This window comes from Microtus ochrogaster, chromosome 17, assembly GCF_000317375.1.
Source record: "Microtus ochrogaster isolate Prairie Vole_2 chromosome 17, MicOch1.0, whole genome shotgun sequence".
NCBI lineage: Eukaryota > Metazoa > Chordata > Mammalia > Rodentia > Cricetidae > Microtus > Microtus ochrogaster.
In genome coordinates this window covers 21,591,318-21,605,181 of record NC_022019.1, presented here as the reverse complement: position 1 = coordinate 21,605,181, position 13,864 = coordinate 21,591,318, and the positions used below count along the sequence as shown (strand labels likewise).

Below are 13,864 nucleotides of genomic sequence, written 5' to 3'. Positions count from 1 at the left end.
TGTTTTTTTAAGACAGGGTTTCTCTGTGTAGCCCTGGCTGTCCTAGAACTAGCTCTGTAGACCAGGCTGGTTGAACTCACAGAGATCCACCTATCTCTGCAGCCCAAGCGTTGGGATTAAAGGTACCACCACCAATGCCTGACTTAATTTTTTGGGGGGATGGGACAGGGATTACCCAGTAACTTAAACCTAAAGACTTTACAGCAAGCTCCACCCCACCTAGGTGCTTTACCAATTATTAAGGAGACCACCTCAAGAGTATAGAAAGCACCCATCCAAAAAGCTTGGGACTCCTCAAACGAGTAACAAATACCAAGGCACAGGAAATAGGCACACAAACACAAAGACTCTTTGAAAACAGAACAACTATTTAAACAACTGCAGGGAAGGAGGCGATGCCAGCCGATGGCCTCTGCAATAAGGAAGGGAGAAAATGGAAGCACGTCGCCACACACCTCAAGAATGCACAGCTGTGTATGAATGGCCTGGACATCTCACGTAACAGACAGAATGGTCAGATCAGGAAAAGAACAAGATCTAGCTGCAGATTATACCGATGAACCAAAATGCAGGCACTCCTTGCCTTATGTTGAGAACCAGCCTTATCTCTCAACTACCAAGGAAGCACACAACTGACGACGGTGTACAGAAAGTAAAACATTACAGGGAGAGGACAGGGATGGGAGAGACACAACACACTTGCCCATCAGAAGGATGCTGCACGGCCCCACCAGAACCAGCAGCAGACCTCAGGACAAGGACTATTGCTGGGGATAAAGGACAGCTTAAAGTGCTATCGGGCTGACATGACAAACATGAATGAAACACACCAGGTGTACCACACCTGTCCACCCAGCACTGAAGACAGGTGGGAAGCTGCTGGTTCCGGTTTAGCCTGGGCTGCATGGTGAAGCCTTGTCTCTCAAAACAAGAGCAAAAACAAGCAAACACCTTATAAAGTATCAACTCTTTTATAAACAAGTGTGAGTGCGTGCGGGCACGTGTATGTAAACACGCAGCAGGTCTTCAGGCTGGCTAGTAAGCGCTTTTATCCACTGAGCCATCTCACTGGCTCCAAAACAAGATTTTTCAAAACTTAATGAAACCGAAAGAAGCAATACACATAGGCCAGCAAAATAGCTCTTTCTCTCCAGGCTGAGTTCAGGACCTAAGTTCAGTCCCTGGGCCCAACATGGTGGAAGGGGAGAACTGACCTCTGCAAACTGGTTTCTGTCCTCTGTGAGTTTATGTGTGTGCACGCGCATGCACACACACACAGAGTTAAAAACAAAGAATAAATATACAAATCTGTCATTAGAGGAGGAAGCTCCAACTCTCAGTAAAACGGACAGAAGATGAGTGGAGATGCAGAGGTCCACCACCAACACTAAAGACAGCTAAAGAACATTCTATCCAGTGTGTATTCTTGTCAAGTTCACTGGCTAGGGTTGGGCCATGAGGATGGCTCAGTAAATTGGAAACAAAATAAAACAAAAAACCCCAAACCTAAAAGCATGTAAGTTATATTTCTGACTCAAATGGAATGAAATAAAACTAATGAACAGGAAACTAGGTAGAACCCTACTATTTAAAAGCCAAGTAATACTTCTGAGTGCTACTTTAGGACACACACCCCCCCACACACACTTCCTGGCACACGACAGGTACAATTCTTGAAATCTACATCTTCCTGTACACTCCTGAGGGAAAGATGGCTGGCAGCCCCTAAGGAGCTTCAGGATTGATGCAGGTGGGTGGTGGGATGACTTGCTCACTGCGGACACCAGGCATGCTCTCTCAGGATCCCTCCAGCTCCCAGGGAGGGGAGGGCTGAAGGCTAAGTGGATGCCCATTATGGGCAGAGTTCAGAGAACTTCTGGAGGATGATGAGCCTAGAGAAGACACGGACACATGATTCCGTCCCCCATCCCTTGCCCTGTGGACCAGTTCACCTGGTGGACATACTGACACTCTCTGTAGTACTCCTTATCTTACAGGAACCTTGACTTCAATCACAATCAGTTGCACAAGTACAAAAACCTAGGCCTTGCAACTGGCAACAGAGAAAGGCAGAGGTGGTACTCTATCTAGTCTGCAGCCCCTGGGAACTAACTCTCTCCAGGTAGGCAAGTGAGGGAAATGGGCCGAAGGTGTGGGCATCTGTCATCTGTGCTGTGTGGGAAAAACCCTCCCTCCCAGTGGTCTTGGCAGTCAGTCTGTCCTGGTCGCTGAATGAACACACAGAACGAACTGAGTTTGTTTCTTTTATCTTCAGAATACCCATATACTAAATTTCTTAAATTACCAGGTCAATTACGAAATATTTTAGAATAAAATTGGAAATGTAATGCTTCAAGTCTGAAGAATTTGGCTAAGACGGCACACGAGGGCAAAGTTATAGCTTTGATGCTAATGTTGGGGAGGAGTCTAATAGTCAAGCAAATTTCAAGAGCGCCATGCAAAGGGAGATGAAGAGTGGAAATGTATGGATCTGAGAGAAAACCACTGAAAAGTGATAAAGATAGATGAAGCCGGAGTTAGGGCCTGGAGAGATAAGTCCAGTAAATACCCAACAAGACAAAACAAGATAAAGGGACATAGGGAGAATATTTAATACAGGGAAAAAGTGAAAACTTTACTATAATATCACAAGGACTACTACAATGACTAATTTTATACCAGTAAATTCAACTCAGAAGGAACAGGAAAGCTCATTAACCCTGTATCTATAAAGGAAATTTAATTCATAATCTAAAACCTTCCCAAAAGAAAAATGCTAAATTCAGAAAATTCTACAAAAATAAAAAAAAGGTGAAAAAGAAGAAATCCTATATAAACCCTTAAAACCAGAACCATATCCCAAATCACAGCAAATCCACTACAATCAAGGAAGGCCACGGGCCAGTGAGTGTCCCATATGAGTACAGCCGCAAGCCTCCAGCAGACCAAACCCATCAATGTAATGAAAGTATACCACACTGCTACCAAACAGATTTATCTTACAAATATAGGTTCCTGATACCTGAACACTGATTTCACAATATCACTGCAATAGTGGAGAGAAAAATATAAACACTGACCAACTCACAGTCCTGTATAAGAAAGGATTTCTGTACCTCCTCATAAACAGTAACTCTATATATTTATTTACCATGAATAAATACAGTGTGATACTCTCCATATTCAAGTTTTACAGAGGACCAAATGTAGAAATTGTATCTCAAGGAATTACAGGGCACATATTTCAAGTACAAACTTGTGTGTCAGATTGCTGACCTCAAGTCGACATCACTCAATAGTCTACGGCAAGCTGGTGACCTCTGTTCACACGTCCTCCTTTGTGCATGGAAGCAGTGGTCAGTACCCCAGTAACAAGACAGTCATAACTTAGTAAAGCACACACCCAGGGCCTGGCATGGAGTAGGCACCGTGAGTATTTGCCATGACCACATAAAGGATGCAATGCTTCTTCAGTGATGAGGGAGAGAGGAAGCAGAGAACTGTGACCATAAACAGAACAGCTGGGAGCCCTGCAGCCGACAGTGAGCACGACGGGCGCAGCAGTCAGAGCTGCAGCACCATTCCCTGCAGCACCATTCCCTGCAGCACCATTCCCCATCGTTCCTCAACCTTCAACTGTCGTCACTCAGCCAAGGACCACAGTCAGGTGAGTCAGAGCTTACACAGTCAAATTTCTAAGGACTAAGGACAAGGAACCATTTATACTTTCTCTTAACATCTGTCCACTAATTGTCATATATTAATATAATGTCCACCAATTCAAATCAGTTCTAAATACGGCTACACCATCCTTTTAAGTTAAAATCATCGGTTTGTGGCATTTTAAACCAGTTCTCAGTTTGGGGTTCTAATCATAGCTGAGTCAAGGAAGCTGTATGAAGACAGGAAAATCATCAGCGCGAACCACTTAAAACACTCCTTATTCACAATTCTGGCAGTCCCGGATCCAGGCACACCCTCTCCACTGCTTCAGTCTCGCGTGGGGAGCCAGCCCTCTTTAACCTGCCTGGAAGACAGTTAATGTGAGACATCAGGGAGCCACTGGATGGCTTGATGAGGCTGAGTTCAAACAATAAAATAATTCTTAAGATCTAAGAGTACTAAGCAAAGGCGTTCTCTTTAAGGCAAGGAGACTATTTAAATAGTTAAAATAAATTCACACAAAAATCTGAAATGTATTTATCTGCTGCTACTATAAAAGAAGCTGCATACCCCTTTCCTGTTCAGGAAGACAGCAAATGACACAAACCAGGGGCTACAAGGAAATGCAATAACATAGCTGGCTTCTTCCCATTACCAAGTCCCCAAACCTACATTTTCACATAGGTTCTGCCACACACTATGCTAACAAACTTATCCTCTCCAAACCTGATGCCCCAGAAAGAGAAGGTGTGAGATTTCAAAGACTTCTAGTTTCTTTTCTTCCTTCCAATTTAAAAATGGCGGCACCTAAAACTGAAGACCAGAGTAGGTGGAGTACTTATCAAATGCTTCATCTCCAGAGGGAAGAAGAGAGCTTAGTCCGCCTTGTTTCTGTGGGATTCATTAACCTGTTAATAGCTTTTCTCCTTATCATGTTATAAATACAACTGATAGGGAGGAAATATAATATGCGTTTAAAGAATAACTCCATCTACCTATCAGTATATGGGAAACAAGAGTAAGAAACAAATACTGTTTTTCTTAAAGGTAAAAGAAGGCAGCCACCTGTGAAGGGATCCGCTGATAAAGCCAAAGTAGCTTACATTTCAAAATCCAAGTAGCTTTTAACTGCCAGACGAGCCCATAGCCCTAACAGCAAAAACATTCCCATGTCACAGACAGATACATAAACACCAAGTTTTGTAATCGAAGCCCAGGTCTTCCTTAGTCCACATCCTCCAAGTACACAAACACTGTCATCTGAGAGACTGCCAACTTCATCCAATTACATTCCCTTTGTTATACTCGAACACTTTACCTCTTACTCCTAACCCCAGCTCGGACTTTGATCACACCTTCTCCGTCACAAACACACCAACTCTCACAGTAGGAAAGGCCTACACACAATTACCAAGCAGGACACTGGTTTATTCACTAAGTATATACTACATTATTGGTGTGAATCCTGGATTTAAAACTACACTCTATCAGATTGCTAGCCCATCACAACCCGAGTATGTGGCCCTAAAAGAGAGGCTGCAGGAGGTAAACTGGGTTATCACAACAAAGCCACACACACTATCTGGAAAGTAAAACACGTCTCCTGGGCTTTGCTAACTTCTCACACAGAATCTTGAAAGAGTTCATTTCTTCAATCCTTTAAAACAAACAGATGAGGACTGGAAAGACGGCTCAGGAGTCAAGTGCCTGCCACACAAGCCTGAGGACCTGACCTCTGACCTTCAGGAAAAAGCAGGGGGTGGTGGCATGCATCTGTAATCTCAGTAAGCTCTGGGTTCAGTGTGAGATCCTATCTCAAAAAGGTGGGGAACAATCTAGAAAGACATCCAATATGGACCTTTGGCCTCTGCACACGCATGCACAATACACACAAACACAAGTGCAGGGCCACTATACATTCCAAGTGAGACAACTTACACAAACGTGTTCTATAAACAGCACTGTGCCAAACAGACTTAAATTTTATTTTATTTCATTTCATTATTTTTTGGGACCAGGTTTCATATAGCCCAGGCTGGCCCTAAGCTGAGGATGACCATGAACTTCTGATCTTCCTGAGTGCTGGGACCTCTTCCGCTATCAGAGGTGTTACAGACATGACAAGGGCCTGCAATGGGACAGTGTGTTGCATGCTGGATGCTACCATCGCCCAGCATGAACCAAAGGCAAAAGCAACAAGGAGCCTCACCCCGCCTTACCTTCTGGTTCACTCTCTGACCCAGAAACACTGCCATAGCTGCTCATCAGCGAACACAGTGCTGGTGTCACCTCCTTGGGAACCACAGTCCTCTGCGGCTTCTCTTCCTTATCAGACTCTACAACAGAAGGGAAAGAACAATGATTCAAAGAGAGTGGCCCAGAGTGACTTCTCACCTGTAAGGGAGACAAGCCATTTCTGATGACCTCTTTCATCTTCCCTACCACAGACAAAAGATTCTAGGAGGGCTAAAAACTTTGTTTTAAATTTTTAAAAAAGATTTATTTGTCTATTATGTATACAGTGTTCTGCCTGCAAGTACGCCTATGTGCCAGAAGAGGGCACCAGATCTCATTACAGATGGTTGTGAGCCATATGTGGTTGCTGGGAATTGAGAACTCTCCAGGGGAAGCAAAGAGACAAATGTAACTGTACACAGCCTAACTAACTTACCATGTTTTGTGGGTTATGGAATTTGGCCCTTTCCTAAATTAAATTAATTTACAGTCTCTGCTATTACAGGTAGCAGAAAAGCCAAAACACTCATTGAGTGTTATTGGGCCAAGATCGTTAACTCTGAAAATTAGATTTAGGAATACATAAAAAATTTGACTTTTTCATTGTTTAACATTTAAATAAACCAAACATCTAAGTCACAGAGTTCATGTAAATGAAGCTAACCAAAGCTTCTAAGAACTCAGTTCAACAAGCCAACAGGAGAACACGGCAGGCAAGTCCTGAAGAGGTTTGATGGCAGCCCAGAGAGCCTCTGTAGCCCCAGGACACCACTATCACATCAATTTCTGGCAGCTCTAAAACATTAGCACTGAACCAGACAAGCCATAAAACAAAGCTGGACTGAAGACAACTTGTCTAGTCAACAAATCAATTCAGCCCACAACCAATATGAACACTTCAAGACTGAGCCAGCAATCCTCATCGAGCCAGCCTAGGGAAACCAAAACATGAGAAAGCCCAAACTAGGAAATCTAAGTATCTTTGTATGTGAATACTGGCTGTGTACCTCCTCCACATAAGGTATGTAAGAGGGATGAAGACACCTACCATCCACACGACCAAATGTTAGCTGATGCATTAACAATGTCTCAACGATTCCTTGATTTCAAGCTAGACAATGACCTTACCTTGCATATCAATAAGGAGAAAGGAAAATATGCAGGTCCTATATGCACATTATGAATGCTAGCATGCAGTCTGTTCCTTCACTGTGGAAATGACCACACAACATGAACTCTTCCAAGGTCTAAAGAAAGAAACTGATCCTGTAGTAGCCAAATGTTATATTTTTTAAAAGTCTGATCTCACTTAGGTCTTATCAATCCGAAGATTTTTATATGGCTTTTACAATTGTCCTGCCTCTGTTTCCTGAGATTTCTTGTGGCTTTTACAACTCTCCTGCCTCCATTTCCTAAGTGCTGGGACTCTAGTGACAGAACCCTACACCAATTTTGTTTTGTTTGCTGACAAACATCAAAAAGGATAAGGCCCTTGGCGCTCACCAGCGGTTGATGACATCACTGACTTATTACTGATGTTTAATTCGATTGCTGGTTGATCTGCCCAGTTTCTCTATACTTTTCTGAAGTTAGGATTTTCCTCTTCATTCCTTGAAATGAGCTACTATTCCACACTTAAATTTGAGTATCCACTCAAGTAAAAAATACCTTAAACCTTTGACATGTTAAAAGCACCACAGTTCTCAGCAGGTGTTTGAGGAACAGGTACGCTGCCCTGAAGCAGCGTAATTATTTGAAAACAATTATTACTAAGGTATTCTAGTGGCTATTTTGTAATTCTCTTCCCCCCCCTACATATATGCACTGCAAATATTCTCTATGAAAGATCTGTAGCTTGAACTAGAGATATGGTTCAGTGGTTAAGGACACTCGCTGCTTTTGCAAAGGTAGAGTTTGGTTCCCAGGACCCACATAAGGTGGTTCACAACTGCCTCTAACTCCAGTCCCAAGGAATCCAACAACCTCTTCTTCTGCTCTTCATGGGCACTTCATGCACATGTGCACACAAACACTTTTTGAAAAAGAAAGATCTGTCTCTTACCTTCATATTTATCTATTCAAATGCTTATTACAAATTCATGGGTTTTCACTTTTGGGAGGGACAGCTATAACTTACCATTATTTTGTGATTTCAATTGTTACAACTTCAGTTACTGAAAGTTCTTTCTAGCGCCCTTCTGACTATGTCTCATTCCGTTCTGTCCTTTACTGTCTTACTTCCTGAAGACAAGGTCTCACCATAGTCCAGGCCCTCAGCCTCCTAAGTGTTGGGATCGTGGGCTTGTGCTACCACAACTGGTGATCTTTGGATTTTTTTAGAGAACTTCATGACACCGTGAGACACTCTAGGCTAACCTTGTGCTTTTTCTGCCCTAGATTGCCATTTCTCTAAAAGAGTCTGGTTTCAGGAGAAAAGTATTTGAAATTTACAACTTGAGTGTTAGGTGAACTAGGAGGTCACACAGCTCACGATACTGACCACCTCCCCAGAAGATAAGGAGTGGGAGCTAATGCGTACAAACAACTTAGTCTCTCTTTCACATATTTAAGGGACACACTACAAGTATAACACTTTGAAAGTATACCAGGCAGGTGGTGCGTGTGTGTTAATTCCAGGACTCAGGAGGCTGAAGCAAGAGAACTGTGAGTTCAAGACCACCCTGGACTAGAGGAAGAAACCCTATCTCAAAAAGCTAACGACCCTTTCCCAATCTATCACAATAACATTAATTTACAAATAAGACAGCAAGGGATGGGAGGAGGTGTTACTCCCAAATCCCCTGGGAGATGCCTATAAGTTCTCACAGAAATACTTAGCACCTACCCTGAAGACAGCCAAAGGCACCGCACCCACACATAACATAATCAAGAAACAAAGAAGGACCCCCTGAAAAATAAAAGCAGCTAACCCAATCCTCTGAAATAAAAATAAAACACCAGTATAAACAGATCACCAACAAAAATCATGAAATCAAATTTCACAGCACAAAATCCCGATTCAAACAATCTTACTATTAAGTTATCATGTTCTCACTGACCTCCCCCATCGTCAGACCAGTAGCCAGTCATCAACCCCTGTCTGTTTCTCTCACAAATCAGTTTATTGTCAAATACAGAGCGGAAGGGACATGACACTCTTTAGGAAACTGCCACTTGCTCTGCTCTCTGAATTGTCCTTTTAGATGTTCAGAGGTTCCATTAATACAGGCATGGTCACTGAGTCACTCCACCTGAGAGCAACTCAGCTTTCAGCACAGCTCCCCTCCCTGGAAATCAAGGTGGCCAGCTCCTATTTGAGGCTACTCAGGGCTGCTGGCACCTCGGACTCAGGAAGCACTTTCCTGAAAGCGTCAACAGAGTTCCTTAAAATCCCTACCCTTTCCCCAACTATAGTGCTAAGCAAGGAAAATGTAGGACCCTGCAGGCCCCGCTCCCTTAATCTATTTTATGTGTATGAATGAGTATTTTGTCTGCATGTATGTATTTGTATGTATGTATGTATGTATGTATGTATGTATGTATGCTACACACATGCTTAGTGCCCAAAGTTGTGAGCAACATGGGGGTGCTTGGAACCAAACTTGGGTCCCCTGGAAGGGCAACATCTGCTTTCACCATGTTCGCCGTCTACAGCTTGTTTCTATACATGGTACTCAACCTCCTACTTGACACTGCCTCTAGGAGAGAAACTATCACACTCTCTAGTCCCAATTAAGTTAATCACCTGCCTACCATGCTTAAGGCCCTGAGCTGATCCCCCGGGGAGGCGGCTGAGAAGGAGAGACACACACAGTACCTCCCACGGGAGCTTTGCTTTACACTCTGGCACTCTCAAGAAAGAAACTGAAGGATGAACACTGCATTAGTTACTTTCTGATGCTCTGATAAAACACCACGACCCAACAAATTTATGAAAGAAAACTTCTAACTGGGCTTACGGGTCTAGTGGGCTAGAGTTCATGATGGCAGACTAAAGGCACGCTGCAGGAAAGGCTGAGAGTTCACATTCCAAACCACAAATGCGAGGCAGAAAGAAATGAGAACTGGGGTAGATGAGAAAGACTTTGAAACCTCAAAGCCTGCCCCCAGTGACACACCTCCTTCAACAAGGCCACACCTCCTGATCCTTCCCAAACACTCTCATCCACTGGCTAAGTGTTCAAACATGAGTCTTGGGGGTCATTCATCCACACCAGCACATGCATTAACGACTGTTATGACTTTAATATTTTCCACACACAAAGTCCTAACTACATCAATGTCGGGACAGCTGTTCCCGTGCTCCAGGGGCACAGTCGTATTTGTACGAGGAAACACCAGGCTCTGCAGGGTCAGAAGTTTGAGGACATTTTACTGACTCACTAGTTTCTAACTCACACAACAAACATATAAATAAATAAATAAATAAATAAATAAATAAATCTATAATTTATAAAATTTTAAACAAACTGGGTCCTATCTAGCTATAGTGGTTTGAATGAGATGTCCCCCTTAAGTCTCAAGAATCTGAATATTTGGTCCCCAGCTGTTGGCTGTTTGGGGAAGATGAGGCAATGTGGCCTTGCTGGAGGAAGTTCTGTCACTGGGGACTGGAGGAAGTGAGGCCTCCCTGCCTCCTGTTTGTGGATCACACGTGAGCTCTCAGCTGCTGCTCCTGCCACCTCCACTCTGCCATCACAGCCTTCTCCCTCCCCAGAACTGTGACACAAAATATGCCCTTCTTTCATGAGCTGCCGTGGCTGTGCTGTCTATCACAGCAACAGAAAAATAACTAATACAGAGCTTGGCACCCGGAAGTGGGCCACACTGTGGCAGACCTCACCATGTGGTTTTTGGAGGAATGTAAAAGGCTGTGGAGCAGAAAAGCAGCTGAACCCTGTGAGCAGGCTCGTGGGTCATCCTGGCAGGACTGAAGAGGACAGTAGAGCTGGACTCTGAAAGACTCTGGGAACTTCTGAAGCTGGACTAGATGCACTTTGTGCTATCAGGTGATCACCAGCCCCTGGTGGTCAGAGAGTGGAACGCGGGGGTTTTGAATGAGATGTCCTCAAGTCTTGATCCCCAGTTGAGTGTTGGAGAGAATTAAGGTTTTGAGGTTTCAGAAGATTCTCAACATTTTGAGTTAGGCCTCCCTGCCTCCTGCTACTTCTGCTCTACAATTAAATATCTAACTCTCTGGAATGGTAAGCCCCAAGTGAACCCTTCCTCTCTAGGCTGCCTTATCATGGTGTTTATCACAGCAACAGAACACAATACACTAGTGAACCCCACAAAGAGACTGAACAGCACCCCCAAGTAGACTAGTAAGGAAATCAGAGAGCATGGAGTTGATGAGAAGCCAGCTCAAAGTCTGGAGACCCCAAGGACTGAAACGATGCCTTTCCTGGTTCAAAGCAGCTACTGAGAGCTTACCCAGCACCAAGTACAACAGAGAAGGTGAGTCAGGCAGAGACTCCCACGCATGATGTGAGCCCAGAACCACCACCAATGTGCCCTTGTCTGAAACACAAGGGCTGATGTCTGGACTAAAGTGCTTACCTTCACTTTTCTGCTGCTCAAAAAAGGTTGTATTTTTTTTCCCCTTTCTTTTATTTTCTACTTACTTGTTTGTTTGAGATGGAGTCTCACTGGCTAATTCTGATTGGCCTGGAACTCACTATGCAGGCCAGACTAGCCATGACTCACCTGCCTCTGCTTTGGAGAGTGTCTGGATTTACTCTATTTTGTGCTTAGTGTCAGCTGTCATGGAAAGCACTAGACTGTGCTGTCCATTGTCAACATGACACTAGAAAAACTAGATGCTAAGGGTGGGTAGCGTTGGCCATGGGTAAGGGAAGCTGCTTCCAGAAAGGTGGAAGGACCAGCCACGGCAGCACACAACTGTAATCCCAGAATCCCAGTACTTCAAGTAAGGCAGGAGGATTGAAGTCTGGGACACACAGCAAGAGCTTGCTTTACAAAAACAAAAAATGTGACTTTTCCTTAGTCTTATCAAAGATAAGAAAGAGCTTTTGTTTTACTTCTCCTAGGGATGGAAGGGCTGACCCAGGTCTTTGCACACGCCAGACAATCAAGCACTCCCCCACTGACTACAACAGCCAGAAAGGGTCTCTCTAATCCCCTCCCCACCTTTACAACATTTTCTGACAAACTCAGACTGAACTAGGAGCCACAGTCAGGTTCTGCTATCAGCTTAGTCTCTGTGCTCTTCATCTCTGGACGTTAACACCAGCCACATCCACGGTCCTTACAGAAGAAAGCACACAAAGTACAACAAGTACCTTACTTAGGAAGTGTAGCTGTGCTTCCATCTAGCTCGGTCGATGAATTAGCCATCTTCTCATACTTAATGGACTGGAATTTCCCACAGAGTGCTACGAAAATGATGTTAGCATGACTCTCTCTCTTTCTCTGTGTACATGTGCCTGTAACTTATATTATTTCCCCATTTAGCTTACCAGAGTCACTGTGCACCAAAGCACTGAGTGGGTCCACATGAACCACGGGTGGAGCTTCAGGCTTCCAATCTCTGGAGTGAATGCCTGATCCAATGCCTGCATGCTGTCTCGCCCCACCATGTTTCCATTTATGATGCTTACGGGGACTTCTCATCTTGGCCATGTGGGAATGTCTGGACATGCCCTTCATTTTGCTGGAATAAGAAAAGAACGGAGCAAAAGAAACATGGATGTTAAATTGACCATGACGCTAAAGAGACCAAAATAAAAGAAATACCCCAAAACAAGAGATGTCTACAGCAGAACTTTAAACGCTCACTAGCCACAACATACCCCTTATTCATTTCCAGTTACAAGTTTCCATGAGGGTTTGAGCCCTGAAATCAGGCCATGCTGTGTTTTGTTTTTTGTTTGTTTGTTTGTTTTTGTTTTTGTTGACAGGGTTTCTCTTTAACTTTTTGGAGCCTGTCCTGGAACTAGCTCTTGTAGTTCAAGGCTGGCCTCAAACTCACAGAGATCCACCTGCCTCTGCCTCCCAAGTGCTGGGATTAAGGGCGTGCGCCACCAATGCCAAGATTTTTTTCGTTGTTTTGTGTATCTTTTTAAAAAAGGAAACAATTATGAGGTATATCTCCAATGTACACAAGGCACTCCAGGACAATATACCTTTATATAACAAAGTATATAACTCCTGAAAATCAAGAACAAGCCTTTTTAAGGCTGGAGTTAAGAGCACTTCCTTCCTTCCACAGGACTAGAGTTCAGTTCCCAGCACCCACACTGGGCAGTTTACAACTGCCTATAACTAACATCAGAGGATCTGATGACCTCTTATGCCCTCTGCAGGCACTGCACACAATCGACCCCCACATATGCACGTACATAATTAGAAAAAAAAATGTTAAAAAACCCAAAAAACAGTTAAAAACAAACACCTGAAGTGGCACTTTACCAAAAGAATATCCGCATAAGATGTTCAACATTGTTAGCAACATTACCAAGTGCTGAGAAACAAACAGAAAAACCAGATGCAGTGAGAAGAAGTCAAAATACTGCAACCACTTGGCAAACTATTTAAGCTAATCATATAGATAACAACCCATGACATACCATCTGGTACATGAAAAGATGAACATAGTAGCCACAGAAGACATGTACAAAAAATGTTCATAGAATCTGCACCCTAACAACCCAAACTGAGAAGAAGCCACCATCTACGAACAGAATACCTCTCACAACTGAACTCTGTATAATAGTATGAATGAATTTACAACTATATACAGCATGGATGTATCTCAGCATTTTGAGACACAGAAATCACATTCAAGAATGTATAGTGTATGATTTTATTTATATAATTCTAATAATAGGAATAATTTGTGATAATAAAAATAAAAACATGGTTAACGTTTATGGGGAAACACTGAACAGGACAGGGAGCTTGGTGAAGTCACAACATTTTGTGTATCAGTCCATGGGGCAGGTAA

The 13,864-nt window shown here is 43.4% G+C and overlaps 1 protein-coding gene across 1 annotated transcript in view; it reads right to left on the bottom strand.

Annotated features, from left to right (window-relative positions):
* Nufip1 (nuclear FMR1 interacting protein 1) overlaps positions 1–13,864 on the bottom strand; it is a 30,267-nt gene that overhangs the window by 3,400 nt on the left and 13,003 nt on the right. The window contains exons 6-7 of the mRNA XM_013349285.2: positions 12,378–12,571; positions 5,883–5,999 (exon numbers count right to left, since the gene is read on the bottom strand). Coding sequence (XP_013204739.1) covers positions 5,883–5,999; positions 12,378–12,571 — 311 coding nt within the window. The remainder of the gene's footprint in view (positions 1–5,882; positions 6,000–12,377; positions 12,572–13,864) is intronic.